The following is a 16082-nucleotide window of genomic DNA, read 5'->3' on the forward strand; positions in this document are numbered from 1 at the left end:
CAAAACGGTTATTGAAAAATTACAGAAGAACAAGACTCATGAGGGTTCTCATCCTCTCCTCATCTGCTGGAGATATGGAGACAGAAAACAACTCTGCAGAGCAATGAGAGCAAAGCAGCAGGGAGAGAGGCAGACCAAAGAGATTCAGCAGCAACAACAGCAGAAGTGCTCAGAAAAAGGGCAGCCTTTATTTAGCTTTTTACTAGGAGTAGTGTTAGCTGAAAAGCTTCATTGTAATGGACCTTTTTAATGCCCAGATCAAATATGGAACTAGCTTGCAAATGAGATAATAAATATTAAAAGCTCATGGTTCATGGTACCGGCTTGGCAAGAAGCAGATCATTCAACCTTGGCAAATAATCTTCCTTCTGCAGATAATACTCTTCCATTAAATTTTTGGTTTTCTTTTCCTTCCTGGAAATCTCATAACTTTTAGAAGAGGGGTTTGTTTGTTTTTTGAGCAAGTCACTCCCTCTCATACAAGATGTGCAGTATTTCATGTAAGACAAGCCAATCTAAATAGAAAAATTAACTTGTAACATTACATTTTACAAAATTGTTTACTATGGGAGCTATAGGATGACATAGTACATTTGCCAACTTGATTGCTTAGCTAGAAAGGATCACCTGAATGTGCAAATGTAACCAGGATTCATAGGGTTGATGGTAAGACACTTGCATTTCATATAGGTAACACACTCAGAATCAAAGGCTATGTCTACACTACTGTGGGATTGGCGCTGCTGCGATCGATACACCAGGGTCGATTTAGCGGGTCTAGTGAAGACCTGCTAAGTTGAAGAGTGACTTTGGTACTCCACTAGAATGAGAGGAGTAAGGTAAATTGATGGGAGAGTGTCTCCCATAGAGACCGCAGTAAGTCAGCCTAAGCTATGTTGACTCTAGCTACGTGAATAACGTAGCTGGAGTAACATAACTTAGGTTGACTTACCACGATAGTGTAGACATAGCCTTGGAGGATGCATAGTCTGTAGTAGCTTGTTATCTGATCAGCAGTAAATTTCAGGACTTTCATGTAGTTGGTAAGTATTTCTGTAGGAGTGTGCAATGGTGGCAGCTTCCAACAGGGGGAAAAAATTATGAGGGAGGAAAATGGAAGATCTCTGAGTTTCTGCAACTGCCCAGCCCAGCCCAGCAGTTCAGGACCAAGTGCAATACTCAAATGTAGATACTTTGCAGGCTGTATGTTGTCAGCTTGCCCCTACACTGGTTGTGTATATGAATATTTGATTTATTTCTGGATTTTTCTATGGTGCTTATCACCACAATAAATGAGCACTTCACGAATATGGATGAATTTATTCTCATAACATATGTATGGGATAGGGAAGTATAGTTAATATCCCCATTTTACATGTGAGGAACTGAGGCACAAAGAAATTAAGTGATTTGCTCAAGGTCACTCATGGCAGAGCTGGAAGAACCCTCAGGTTTTCTAAATCCCACTCCAAGGGCTTTATTCACAAGACCGTCTTTCCTCCCTGTAAGGTTACACAGGAAGCAGAGCTGGAGACAGTTCTCTGAGGTGGTAGGCCTGTATCTTACTACTAGAGCATGATGTCTCTCTGATATCCTTCTAAAATAAGGAAGAAAAGCTAAGCAAAATAAGTTCTCTCTCTGTCATACACTAGTCTAGGCTTTGTTAGCAAACACTTCTTGCCTGTAACGCTTATTTACCCAGTGTACAGTTCCTTGTCCAATAAAAAGGAACTCTTGTTACTCCACTGCTAGCTGTGCTCACAAGGGAGGAATCTGAAGTTGATTTGCTCCTGGCTTTCCACCTTTTTTCTCCTTTTCTCCTATGGAGGTCTGACTGGAGTCAATGGGAGTGATCGCACTGAGTTTGGGAACGAACACATGGACCACTGAACCAGTCAACAACAAAGGGCTAGAAAAGTTAATACTCAGTAATAACACAGGTTTTATGTTAAATCTTAGATCTTGTTGCTATCCCTGATTTCCAGTCAGGAGCCATGGAAAACTGGGGTCTCATCACATATAGAGAGACTTCACTGCTCTATGATCCCAAGACCTCCTCAGCATTCGACAAACTGTGGGTCACAAAGGTGATAGGCCATGAATTAGCACATCAGGTAACTTTTATCTGTATTTAACGTAGACGTCTTTCTTTGCAAGCCTGAAAAAAAAAAGTCACTTATATAGAGATGGCAGTTAACAGCTAAGGCTGAAGTACAGACAATCTAAAGAGCTTTAGCAGAGTTAGTTATGTATGGAGCCAAGAGAACAAATGACTTACAAGGGAGAAGGATTGTGAATAATAGTAATCAGTGGTATTTATTTAGGCACCTTTCTGCAGTAGTATTTAGAGTGCTAGATGGAACTATTTAGGACAAATTGTGCTCTCCGTTACATCAGTGTCAAGCAGAAGTAACTCCACTGACTTCAGAGGAGTCATTCCAGATTGACATTTGTAAATGCAAGCAGAATTTGGTCCATTAACTTTAGAAAAAAGAATCCCATCAATTCTTGCTACTTTGTCAACTTACAAATATCTAAATTCAGAAACACTCCCTGGCCTCTTCTATTGTGGCAGCTGCATGTATTAGCGAATGTTGACTTTCCTTATTGTGAAGGCTTCAAAAAATAGTGAAAAAGGAGAATAACTATGAATGTAATTGTGAGCCAAACAGCATTGAAAATGAAGCCTTCAATTAATTCACAGAACAGATTCAGCAAGCAAGCAATGGGAGCTTAAGCTTCTCCCACACTCTCTAACAAAATGCTACAATGCTAGTTCGAGGGTCCACTCCCAGGAGTAAGAAGATATTTCATCCCTCATCTCAACTCGGTCTTTTGCTTCCTTTGATTTAAAGTGTGACAGAATACAGAATAGATTTTTTTTAAAATTGCATATAGATTCAGACATAAAAATCCAGCTTTCTTAGATTTCCATTACATTTCATTAAATTCTGGTTTTGTCATTTTTGTCCTCCCTTTGTTCAATTTTCTTTGACATATAAATCAAATTTGATCTTAATAAAGCACACAGACGTGCCTGACTTGAGATAAAAGCTTCCTCGTTAAATATAGTAATTGCCAGGTTGTCTTTTCCTTTTGTTTACTTGAGATTTTGTGTTTTAGTGGTTTGGTAATCTGGTTACTATGGAATGGTGGAATGACATTTGGCTAAATGAAGGTTTTGCCAGATTCATGGAATTGGTTTCTGTTAGTGCTACGTACTCAGAGCTGCAAATTGTAAGTAATACAGCTATCTTGCTAAATCCTTTTTCTCTGTTGGATGCTAATGAAAAATCATTTACAGGTCACTACCAGGAAAATACAACAAAATTTATTGTCTGAAAAGGGTTAGCAAAGAGAGCATCTGAAGCTTAGAATAGCTGTATATTTTCAGAATTGATTCCTGGTCTGTAAGCACATTTTTGCAGTAAAATTTAGTCTCATTTTCCTTTTAAGTCCTATTTCCTGCATCTCTCTTCCCTAAATCTAAGCAATTTTGTTGTTATACAAAGAATTCCAGTAAAAGATGAGAGGCTGTCTGGTACGTTGCATTCTGGCACTTGCACCAATATAGTTATGGTTGAGAAGGCATTTTTTTATAGAGCCTTATTTTCTGGCACTTAAACACTTTTTTGAAAAAATTATGCTTTAGGCAGGAACTTCTCGTATTTGTTCTCCACTCAAAAGTGAATTTATCTTGAAATTCTGAACTTAATTTGCCTGGCTATTTTTGGATTATTTCTACATAATTTCCAGTCACCAGCCTTTATTCAACTGTGGATTATGCTGGCACACACTGCTCATTTGCTGTTTCAGCTAAAATAGCATTTAGCTGAATATTCCAAATGTATGCATATATATGTATGTAGCATAAATAATCTATTATAAACTATATTCATAAAGTAGTTTAGCATATAACAACCTTTTGCTCCCCTTAGAAATGAGGATAGGCCCAATCTTAAAAATTCTGATGTGAATTATGAACACTCAAAAACTGGATTCAGCCCTTTATGAAGATTTACCTTTAACTACAAAAGAGCCGATGTTCCACTATAATAGGGGCCAGTTTTGGATCTGAACTTGCATTATGATGATCCTTATCTTCACTGAATTGGGGAGTTTGGGTCTGGGAATTTGTGTCAGGTCTGTTTTTGTTAGGAATTAAAATTTTGGAGATTGTTTGCAAGAGGGGTTGTTTTTTGGCTTTTTTCTTTTTTTTTTTGCAAAATTTGCAAATTTTTAGGTCTTTCAGATGTGATACAAATATATCAGTATAGTTGGAATCTTTTCTGTACAGGAGTTGCACTTGATCATTATGCCAGGGAAGAAGTTTTTGCCTGAACATTTCTGTCTTTGTACTGTGTATTATTTCTGTCCTCATAGTGTGTATCTATTTGAATCCATATCATGTCTTGAAGGTGATAACTGTCTGTACATCCCACAGGAGGATTACTTTCTGAATGTATGTTTTGGTGCAATTGCAAGGGATTCATTAAATTCATCTCATCCCATCTCCAACCCAGCAGAAACTCCTACTCAAATAAAGGAAATGTTTGATACTGTGTCCTATGACAAGGTACTGTATATCAATTCATAAATGCAAAAAGATTTTTCGCAGTCACAACTCTTGAAATTCTAAGCAACCTGAAAGCCAGTTGTTTGGAGGGAAAACTCTGTGAATCTTGCAGTATGATGACAGATTTGACATTAGTTCTCTGCGTTTGTCTAACCTCCCATGAATGGATTAATTATTATGGTTCCACTTTGCTAACCCCTTGGCTCCAGCCACCCAGGCTTCCCCACTGCTAGATTATAACTACGGTGAAATCCTGGCCCATGTATGGTCTGAATACATGGGCTGTGTGCAGGAGAGTTCCACAAGAGCTGTGTGTGTGTTAAAATTCTTCCCTTTATGCCATTCCATGACCCCACTGCATCTCATGAGATGTGTTAGCCTTCCAATCCAGCGGCATTTCTTCCCCCATCTGTAGAAGTGTTGGCCAGTGCATCAGTGTAGTCACATCCTGCTTCAACTCATCACACAGCTCTGCTTTGCCATGGACAGAACCTCACTTCATGTTGCATATAGGGTACGGACAGGCTGTTGCATAGGCTTCTTGATCCTGCCACCAACCCACATATAGCAAAACCACACAAGTTCCTCAGCCTACTGAAATACTCCCCCTGTGGGCAGTATTTGCCTCACTAAAGAGTTAAGTGTAACATGCAACTTATCCTTCCAGTTTTACTAGTGAAGGCACATTCTGATTTTAGTTTAAGAGAAATCATGAATATAGAAGGCAAACACGAACCAGAATGGGGTGATTTTGGCACTAGATTACTTTCTTATACCAATCGTAAGTATGAATTTATATTGTGCTGTTTCCTGTCCTCCTTAGATCCCCTGAGATGATTCATCAGCATTGAAATATCTGATGTATTTAATTTGATATATATAATATTTTACTAGTTTGACCTTCCAGTGTTTATATGTTAATTGGCTGGCAGAGCCATCCCATCTGAACAGCTTAAACTAGAGTGCACGCAATAAGAGCAGTAAAATGGCCAATCCAATCATATAATCTATGGTCTATAGTCATGCTAGCACATACGGTTGACCTTTATAACATATCCTTGAAGGAAAACAGGCTGCCAGTGCAGCTATTAGGATGCACTTCATCCATTTTATTTATTTATTATTCTGCAACAGCAGCCAAAGCTGAAGCCTACCCTGGCTTCTCAGTTGCACCAGTTTAACTAAAACCAGTTATTGAACAAAACAGAGTTTATATCAATGCAAAAGATGGTGTGGATTTTGGTTTGAGTGGCTTTCTTCAGTTTCACTTAAACTGATTTTCAGTAGATTTAAGATCATTGGAAGTAAGTGGGTCCTTTACTAAAATAGGAGTGTCCACAGAGGAGTTAGCACTTTTAAAACTATATTGGTTTAAATTCACATTAAGTTGTACTGGTGTAATTGTCCCATGTAAATAAGGCCCTTTTTGAGATGTATAAAACACAGATGAAGTAAAGAAGGCTTTACAGTCAATGTAGTGGTCCTTCTCTTAGCTAACTTCAAGCTGCCTTCGCTTTGAAGAGCAGAAAAACTGGCAGCTCCAGTGCCGAGCTTCTTTTGGGGATTCCAAGAGAATAAGGGCAATACTCAATATAATTTTGGGTATTTATCAACTGTTTGGGATTAAAGTTCAATACACCCAGAGACCAAAGCAGGGCACACCAAATTCTATCAGCTTTAAATACATATGACAGTAGTAATAAACATTCAACATTACTTGATTTGTGGTGTACTTCTATGATCTTTATATTAACAATATTAAATTACAGCATCATTGATTGTAATTACCCAAAACAACAGAAGAAATTAATTTATGCGTTTACTTCATGTGAAACTGAATTGGCATTTACTCTAGAGACTAAATTCTTTCATCATGCCAGATCAGTATCTGATCCCCACTAGAAGCTGACAGAGTACTCATGTGAATTTGTGTGGAATTCTTGACTTAAGTTTATTAATCGTCCTCTCTAATAGCTGTTAAAATTAGTTAATTGCCCAAATATGCATGCATGCACACTCTTTAGTACTAACATTAATTAATTACATTTTATAAAGAGTTCTGAGGTCTTTCAAATGAAAAGCATAATGAAGCGCCAAGCTTTATTAGTTATATCATTGTAGAACAACCTTAACTATAAGATTAACCAGAGTCAATATGGCTGTGTACAGATGCAGGAGGATGAATTTTAGTGCCCATTATTGTAATATAACTGTTCTTTTGTCTAAAATCTGGAGTCAATGACTATGTCTGCAAATAACAAGAATCCATTTGCTCGTACTGAAATTTTGTCATTAATGACCTCCTAGCTGTTTGCAGTTTTCTGTCTGTAGAATCCACTATCGGATACAAAATTACAGAACTTGGTTATTATCCATAGAGAAAATTCCACTTTCTTTGGGATGCGTGGGATATCCTTTCACATTATATGACAGCACTGAAATCAGACGCTGGCAACAGTTATAATCAGGGCCGGCTTTAGACCTACTCCACCAATTCCCCCAAATCGGGCCCCACGCCTAAGAGGGCCCCACACCTGGTGAGAATCCCCTCCCTGGCTAGAGGTGCCTTTTTAATTTTTACTCACCTGGGGGCGCTTCGGGTCTTCAGCAGCACTTCAGTGGCAGGTCCTTCAGTGCCGCTGAAGACCTAGAGTGAGTGAAGGACCCGCTGCTGAAGTGCCGCCGAAGACTCAGAGCACCGCCCGGTAAGTACAAGCCCCACGTGTTTTGTTACGTGTTTTTTTAAAGTCATCCCTGCCGTTCAAATTGCTGTTCAAAACTGTTCAAATTGGGTCCCGCACTGCCTAACGCCAGCCCTGGTTATAATATAATAATATTACAAATAAATTTCAAAACCTTTGTGCTATGCTAAAGAATACCAGTGACCTGACCTCCAGAGTCCAACAGGTCTCCATGGTAGCTGTGACAGTTCAGAATGGTTCAGGGAGCCAGCCAATGTGTCTTTGGGCATCATGTCTTGAATACCCATTTTCACCTGGCTAATGAAAACATTCAGTACATATTGCTGAAGCAATTGTTTTATTTATACTGCATTACCAATACACTTTAAGCTCTCAGTTTAACCATCACTGGCTAAACAACATGTGAGCATAAAAATGTAATGTAAAACCATTCGTTTGAATACTTGCTACTTTTCTGTTTTAGGGAGCTTGTATTTTGAAGATGCTCCAAGATTTCCTATCTGAGGCGGTGTTCCAGAAAGGAATAATTCACTACTTGAAGAAGTACAGCTATAGGAATGCAAAGAATAATGATTTGTGGAACAGCATGGCCAATGCAAGTTCTGTCCTTTGTTGAAATATGTTGTATTATATCCTTGTATACAGTAGTTGCAAATAGGGAATTTAGATTTTATATACAATTAATAGAGGAATGTATTAGTGATTATACTGCATACTATTTTTTTTTTCAGTTGCCTTCACCAAAACTAGATTAAAATAACCAGGATGATCCTATCTGAGCTGAAACCACCCCCAGCATATTCCAAATAAATAGCCCAGTACATGGCCAATAAATGACCCATGCAGGCTCAGGAGTTCTCCATGTGGAACTCATTGCAAGAATGGGGTCTATGCCTACAACTCTCTTGGTATCTTTCACCACCGTAGCCTCAATCCAGCAAAGCTCATGCTTAGCTTTAAGCCCACAAGAAGTCTCACTGATTTTACCATGCTTAAAGTTAGGCATATACTTATGGATCATGTGGAACTGGGGTCAATATTTCCTTGACTAGTGGGTGCTGGACATGAATAGTATGAAACTAATACAGCAACACAGACATGCATGGAAATGGAAAAGTGATAGTCTCAATTATCACAGGCTCACAGGAATTGCTCATGCTGGGCAACATACAAAGCATTGAACTATGGACCAAATTTTCACCAGTCTGATGCAAATGCATCTGCAAAATTTGCTCACAAACTCTACAATTGCATGTACCAATCAGAATGGCAGATGCCTGCTGTGATGGGGCAGTGTCCCACACCAGCAGAGAAGGGGTTAAGGAGAGACTTTAGGCCTAGCTAGCCCCATCCCGCTATACCTGCAGCCAATGTCACACCTGGAGAAGGAATAAAAGGAGAGAGCCTGGTGCAGTCCGGGGCTGACTGCCAGAAAGGCAGCTTCACTTGTGACTACTCTGTAATGTTACTGGGGAGGAACAGCAAGACCTCAAGGAGCGAGCATGCTCAGAGCAGACACTGTTTGGGAACCAAGCCTGAAGGAAAGGGCAGAATGCCTCTTGCACAACTGCAACACTGAGGGAAGGCCCCGTAGTCAGTTATGTTTGCGTTTGTGTTGTAGAACATTTTGGGGTGGGGCTGCCTCTGTGGACTCTAGAGGTAGACTTCCTCCTGGTGCCAGGAGACACGCAGCTGCATCAGAGCACTCAGAACATCCACAAGGGGTCACTACTGCAGTCGCACCATATACCTACTTAAACAATTTTCATGCATGTAGAGGGTTTGTATGAAAATTAGTGCACCTGCAAAACTTGCAGTCTTTTTTTTGAGATCTGTAGAAAATGTGTCCCTATCATATAAGTACATTCTTCTGCCATCTGGGGCCTGATTCACTGCATTACTCCAGTTTTTCAGTGGTGTGTAACTCAACAATCTATTTAGTTGTATATGGTACTTTTAAAGGGTGCTGGTTTAAAACTGCAAAAATACAGTGGTGAATCAAACATCTTCATATTTAATTTCTTCCCTTTTTTCTCAGAGCTGTGTTCATAAGTATTGTTACTTTACTTTCTATTTCTCTTGTGCTCTCTTATTTACAGTTTCTTTATTGCTGAACAGAATAATTTGAAAAAATTATTGATAAATAATAATTTGAAAAAATTAAACTCCCTATTAATACAATGCTGATTTGTTTAGCTGCCATAATTCAGTGGGAAGGCGCTTACTATGATCCAAAGTCTGCACAGCATACATTTATGCTCGTAAACACCAGTTCATAGCAGTAAACAGCTGCAAACAGTCTTTCAGACAGAACAAAATGTAACAGACAAATGGACCTTTCACAATGATGGGCCTAATTCTCTCCACAGTTTTAGCCCAAGGTGTGTCATTAATCCATTAATTAGCCACTGAACATCATCACACTGAATTTGTTCACTGGCAATCCTCCAAATTAAGCAGACATGCCATTTATTTGGGTGCCAACTAGAGGGATTCTACTGTATATTTAACACTGGAAAAATGTAATGTATAGATATGTTGTCTGTCACTGTTAAATTTATCTATGCACAAACATACCTACTGAATATGCTCAAATGAGAGGTTAAGAAGCATTTGTGAGGGTCATTAGTAGCCCTTTGTTTAGTGAGTGGCACTTTGAAACTTCAAGTTACTTGTTTGGTCTCTTTTTGCTGTATTATTGGGTTTTTTAAAAAAACAAACATTTCTAAAAATATGTTGTGTGTGTCAGGATTCACCTTTCTGTTATGTTTTACAGACTTGCTTTGAAAGTGACTTCTCTTCTGGCAACTTTTGCTATACAGCTTTCAGGCCTCTTAGCAGCACAGTAAGTAAATTATTAGAAGATAAAACACTAGACTGACAAGGTGATGATATGACAAGATGTCCTGCTGCTGACTCTAGGGCTTAGAAAACAAATCTTGCATCTCAATTCTTCAGACTGGCAACTGCTGAGCTTGCCCTGGACTTGATGCACTCAGGCTCTGGAGAAAGTAGTTCTAGATATGCTGCATTTAGTAAATGAACTTCCTGGATTTAAACTACCGACCAGTGAAGCTTGTCAGTTGCTCTCCTCACTAGAGATAAGTTTGCAGTGAGGATGAGTGAATTAAAAAACCAAAAACAAGACAAAATTTAGGAGAAAAAAATGGCTTTGAACTAAAGAAATCCCACCTTAAGTCACATGCTGGACAATATATTATTGGTCAATAAATTGAATCACAGACTTTTTCTGAATAACGTTATTGCATGATACATTTTTATTTTGGAATACCACAGAAATACACAGGTGTATCAGCACAGACTGGCCACAAAGCATCCAAGACTCTGGTCCAGATTTTGATTAGTGGCCTTGCTCAGCACCTTTGAAAATTAAACCATTCGCGACTTGCTGCTAGGTATATTGTGACTTGCCTACAGTCACACAGAAAGTGTATGGCACAGCCAGGAGCAGGACACAGTTCTACTGTCTCCCGGTTCTGTGCCTTAGGCTTGAGATTATTCTTTGAGACACATACAGGAGATTTCTCAAAAACAAACAAAACACTGTCTTTTGGGGTCAGAGAAGATGTACTGGGAAACCTATGCTTCTTAAGGATCTCTTTACAATTTTTAAGTGTATGTAAATTCTCATACTGGCTTTCTTACTGTAACAGCTTCCCAGTGTAAAAGCTATACCGTAGTTGCCATTATGTGTTAAATGAATGTCTTGTACATAATCATCGCTCTCGCAGGGAGGAACCATTGTGATTTCTTGAATGGTATTTAAACTTTCTGCTCATTCAGTCCTGGCTAGCTCCCAGAACCAAAAGTCAAACCAGAGTCTATCAGATTGCCAGCATTGGCTGTCTGGCCTGCAAACCCAAATGTGTACAGATTTATTTTGGGGGGATACTTTTAAGTGTGTCATTGAATATAGTTTGTCTGTGGTCATTTCAGTTCAGTCATATGTGGAAACTTACGGAGATTGAAGAGATGATGAACACTTGGACACTTCAGAAAGGGATCCCGCTGGTTCTTGTTAAATGTGAAGGGAACACCTTAGGATTGCGACAGGTGCGCTTCCTTAAGGGTGTTTATGAAGAAGACCCTGAATGGGCTAACTTGCAGTCAAGGTATCCACACTTACCTTACTTTGGTGATAATATTTATATGGTGTTTGATCTGATGCTGCAATTTCCAGTGTAAGAAAAAGTGCCTGATATTCTGGCAGCTTGATGTTACATTACTATCTAATATACTTAGGTCAGCCTAGGCTGGAGGTAAGTTTATGAATAGATGACATGAAGTATATGAACGAGGCATAGTACAAGTGTTCCTGCTGACTTGGCAAGGATGGACAGCGGATGTCCACTTTCCTGGCTACTGGCATGGAGCAAATCAGCAGCTGGCTGTAAGGGTAGGACTACATAAGAGGCAAAATGTAACAGGAATTTATATAATGGGAAACTCTGTTGAGGACTTTGTCATAACCTTAGTCCCAGATTTGGACCTTAGCGTCCAAAATATGGGGGTTAGCATGAAAACCTCCAAGCTTAGTTACCAGCTTGGACCTGGTACCTGCTGCCACCACCCAAAAAATTAGAGTGTTTTGGGGCACTCTGGTCCCTCTGAAAAACCTTCCCTGGGGACCCCAAGACCCAAATCCCTTGAGTCTCACAACAAAGGGAAATAATCCTTTTTCCCTTCCCCCCTCCAGGTGCTCCTGGAGAGATACACAGACACAAGCTCTGTGAAACTACACAGAGTGACTCCCCCTCTCTGTTCCCAATCCTGGAAACAAAAAGTTCTTTCCTATTCCCCCAGAGGGAATGCAAAATCAGGCTAGCAAATCCAACACACAGATCTCCCCTGATTTCTTCCTCCCACCAATTCCCTGGTGAGTACAGACTCAATTTCCCTGAAGTAAAGAAAAACTCCAACAGGTCTTAAAAGAAAGCTTTATATAAAAAGAAAGAAAAATACATACAAATGGTCTCTCTGTATTAAGATGATACAATACAGGGTCAATTGCTTAAAAGAATATTGAATAAACAGCCTTATTCAAAAAGAAGACAAATCAAAGCACTCCAGCACTTATATTCATGCAAATACCAAAGAAAAGAAACCATAGAACTTACTATCTGATCTCTTTGTCCTTACACTTAGAAACAGAAGACTAGAAAGTAGAAACTACTTCTCCAAAGCTCAGAGAAAGCAGGCAGACAGACAAAAGACTCAGACACTAACTTCCCTCCACCCAAAGTTGAAAAAATCCGGTTTCCTGATTGGTCCTCTGGTCAGGTGCTTCAGGTGAAAGAGACATTAACCCTTAGCTATCTGTTTATGACACGCCCCCCAAATTGCAGACAGTGGGGAAGCTCACTGGCGGCGATTTCCTTCTAGAACTTTAAAATAAACAGATTAATACAACACTTGCACCTTTACATATACTACTAAGTATATAACTAACAGACTTTTACATTTTAAGAACACTTTTTAACTACTGAATTCTGGGAAACTCTCACGGGAGAGTGCATCAGCTACTTTGTTAGAAGCTCCTGTGATGTGCTGAATTTCAAAATCAAAATCTTGGAGAGCTAAACTCCAACGAAGAAGTTTCTTGTTGTTCCCCTTGGCCGTATGAAGCCACTTTAGTGCAGCATGGTCAGTTTGTAGTTGGAACTGCCGTCCCCAAACATATGGGCGTAGCTTTTCCAGGGCGTACACAATGGCATAGCATTCCTTTTCACTGACTGACCAGTGACTTTCCCTCTCAGACAGTTTCTTGCTGAGAAACACGACAGGATGGAAGTTGTGATCTGTTGCTTCCTGCATGAGCACTGCTCCTATACCACGCTCAGATGCATCCGTGGTTACTAGGAATGGCTTGTCAAAGTCCGGGGCCCTGAGCACAGGGTCAGACATGAGCGTTGCCTTAAGTTGGGTAAAGGCCTTTTGACACTCAGTAGTCCACTTAACTGCATTTGGCTGGGTCTTTTTGGTCAGGTCGGTCAGTGGGGCAGCGATTTGGCTGTAGTGTGGTACAAATCGCCTGTAGTATCCGGCCAAGCCTAAGAAGGATTGGACCTGCTTCTTGGACCGTGGGACAGGCCACTTTTGGATAGCATCCACCTTGGCCTTTAGGGGGTTTATGGTTCCTCGACCCACCTGGTGCCCCAGGTAAGTCACTCTGTTTTGGCCTATTTGACACTTTTTGGCCTTAACAGTTAGTCCTGCCTGCCTGATGCGCTCAAAGACCTTTTCCAGGTGTAGTAGGTGTTCGGGCCAGGAGTCTGAAAAAATGGCCACATCATCGAGGTAGGCAACTGCAAATTCTCCCAGTCCAGCTAGTAGACCATCTACCAGCCTCTGGAAGGTGGCGGGTGCATTTCGAAGGCCGAAAGGAAGGACATTGAATTCATACACCCCCGCATGGGTGACGAATGCTGACCTCTCCTTGGCAGGTTCATCTAGCGGTACTTGCCAGTACCCCTTGGTTAAGTCTATTGTAGAGATGAACTGGGCACGTCCCAACTTTTCCAATAGCTCATCGGTGCGTGGCATTGGATAGTTGTCCGGACGAGTTACCGCATTTAGCTTACGGTAGTCCACGCAAAAGCGTATTTCCCCATCTGGTTTGGGTACCAGAACCACTGGAGATGCCCATGCACTGGTAGATGAGCGGATTATACCCATCTGTAGCATGTTCTGGATCTCCCGTTCTATAGCAGCTTGGGCATGAGGAGACACTCGGTAGGGTGGGGTTCTGATTGGGTGAGCATTACCTGTATCAATGGAGTGGTATGCCCGTTCAGTCCGTCCTGGGGTGGCTGAGAACAATGGGGCGAAGCTAGTGCACAGCTCCTTGATTTGTTGCCGCTGCAGACGTTCCAGGGTGGTTGAGAGGTTCACCTCTTCCACGCCACCGTCTTTTTTCCCGTCGTAGTAGACACCGTCAGGCCACTCCGCATCATCTCCCTGGACTGTAAACTGACAAACCTGTAAGTCTCTGGAATAGAAAGGCTTGAGAGAATTAACATGGTACACTTTAGGCTTTAGTGAGGAATTGGGAAATGCTATGAGGTAGTTTACAGCTCCCAGGCGCTCTTGGACCGTGAATGGCCCTTCCCATGATGCTTCCATCTTATGGGCCTGTTGCGCCTTCAAGACCATAACCTGGTCTCCTACCTTGAAGGAACGTTCTCTGGCATGTCTGTCATACCAGGCCTTTTGCTCTTCTTGAGCATCCTTTAGGTTCTCTCTAGCAAGGGCTAAAGAGTGTCGGAGGGTGCTTTGTAGGCTGCTTACAAAGTCCAGAATGTTAGTTCCTGGAGAAGGCGTAAACCCCTCCCATTGCTGCTTCACCAACTGTAATGGCCCCTTAACCTCGTGACCATACACAAGTTCAAACGGTGAAAACCCTAAACTGGGATGTGGTACAGCCCTGTAGGCAAACAGCAACTGCTGCAACACTAGGTCCCAATTGTTGGAGAATTCGTTGATGAATTTTCGTATCATGGCCCCCAAAGTTCCATTGAACCTTTCCACCAGGCCATTGGTTTGATGGTGGTACGGGGTGGCAACCAAGTGATTCACCCCATGAGTTTCCCACAGTTTTTCCATGGTCCCTGCCAGGAAATTAGACCCTGAATCTGTAAGGATGTCAGAGGGCCAACCTACCCTGGCAAAGATGTCTGTTAGGGCCAGGCACACAGTGTTAGCCCTGGTGTTGCCTAGAGCTACTGCTTCTGGCCATCGGGTAGCAAAGTCCACTAAAGTCAGTACGTACTGCTTTCCTCTGGGCGTCTTTTTTGGGAAAGGGCCCAGAATATCCACAGCTACTCGCTGAAATGGGACCTCAATTATGGGGAGGGGCTGGAGAGGGGCCTTGACCTGGTCTTGAGGCTTTCCCACTCTTTGGCATACCTCACAAGACCGGACATACTTGGCAACGTCCTTGCCCATCCCCTCCCAGTGGAAGGACTTCCCCAACCGGTCCTTGGTTCTGTTCACCCCAGCATGGCCACTGGGATGATCATGGGCTAAGCTTAAGAGCTTCCCCCGGTACTTAGTTGGAACCACCAACTGTTTTAACGACTGCCATTCTTCCCGGTGTCCACCAGAAAGAATTTCCTTGTATAAAAGTCCTTGGTCTATAACAAACCGGGATCGATTAGAAGAGCTGAGAGGCGGTGGGGTGCTCCGTGCCGCCGCCCAAGCTTTCTGAAGACTGTCATCTGCTTCCTGCTCAGTCTGGAACTGTTCCCTTGAGGCTGGGGTCACCAGTTCTTCCTCAGACTGTGGACTTGGGCTTGGTCCCTCTGGAAGCGATGTAGGTGATGGGGTTGTTTCCGTTGCTGGTGAACCGCTCTCCGCTGGTGCACCTGAGGGTATTTCAGGCTCTGGCTGAGCCTTTTGGGTATGACTGTCTTTGGCTTCTGCCAGTTCTGGCTCGCTGGCGCCCTCTGGCGTTGAGTTTGAAAATGTGGTTGCACTTGCTGGTGCTGGTTGCTGTTCCAGTTCTGGGCCTGGGACTGGAGATGCTGTGGCTGTTTCAGTGGTAGGCATGGAATCCGGGTCCACTACCTCTGCCTGGGTCTCTGGTAACACAGACGGGGCCTCTGTGGACGGCTCAGGAACAGGAATGGGTCTGGAAGCTTGCCTGGTTTGGCTACGTGTAACCATTCCCACTCTCTTGGCCCGCCTCACCTGGTTGGTCAAGTCTTCCCCCAGTAGCATGGGGATAGGATAATTGTCATAGACTGCAAAAGTCCACATTCCTGACCAGCCTTTGTACTGGACAG

At 41.8% G+C, this 16082-nt stretch overlaps 1 protein-coding gene across 1 annotated transcript in view; it reads left to right on the forward strand.

The window, feature by feature from the left end:
• Nucleotides 1-16082, forward strand: part of LOC127047607 (endoplasmic reticulum aminopeptidase 2-like) — a 39829-nt gene that overhangs the window by 8214 nt on the left and 15533 nt on the right. The window contains exons 6-11 of the mRNA XM_050946066.1: nucleotides 1960-2114; nucleotides 3124-3237; nucleotides 4445-4576; nucleotides 7742-7873; nucleotides 10055-10123; nucleotides 11236-11411. Of these exons, the coding sequence (XP_050802023.1) occupies nucleotides 1960-2114; nucleotides 3124-3237; nucleotides 4445-4576; nucleotides 7742-7873; nucleotides 10055-10123; nucleotides 11236-11411 (778 nt within the window). The remainder of the gene's footprint in view (nucleotides 1-1959; nucleotides 2115-3123; nucleotides 3238-4444; nucleotides 4577-7741; nucleotides 7874-10054; nucleotides 10124-11235; nucleotides 11412-16082) is intronic.

The sequence above is a fragment of the Gopherus flavomarginatus genome, chromosome 3 (genome assembly GCF_025201925.1).
Source record: "Gopherus flavomarginatus isolate rGopFla2 chromosome 3, rGopFla2.mat.asm, whole genome shotgun sequence".
Lineage (NCBI taxonomy): Eukaryota > Metazoa > Chordata > Testudines > Testudinidae > Gopherus > Gopherus flavomarginatus.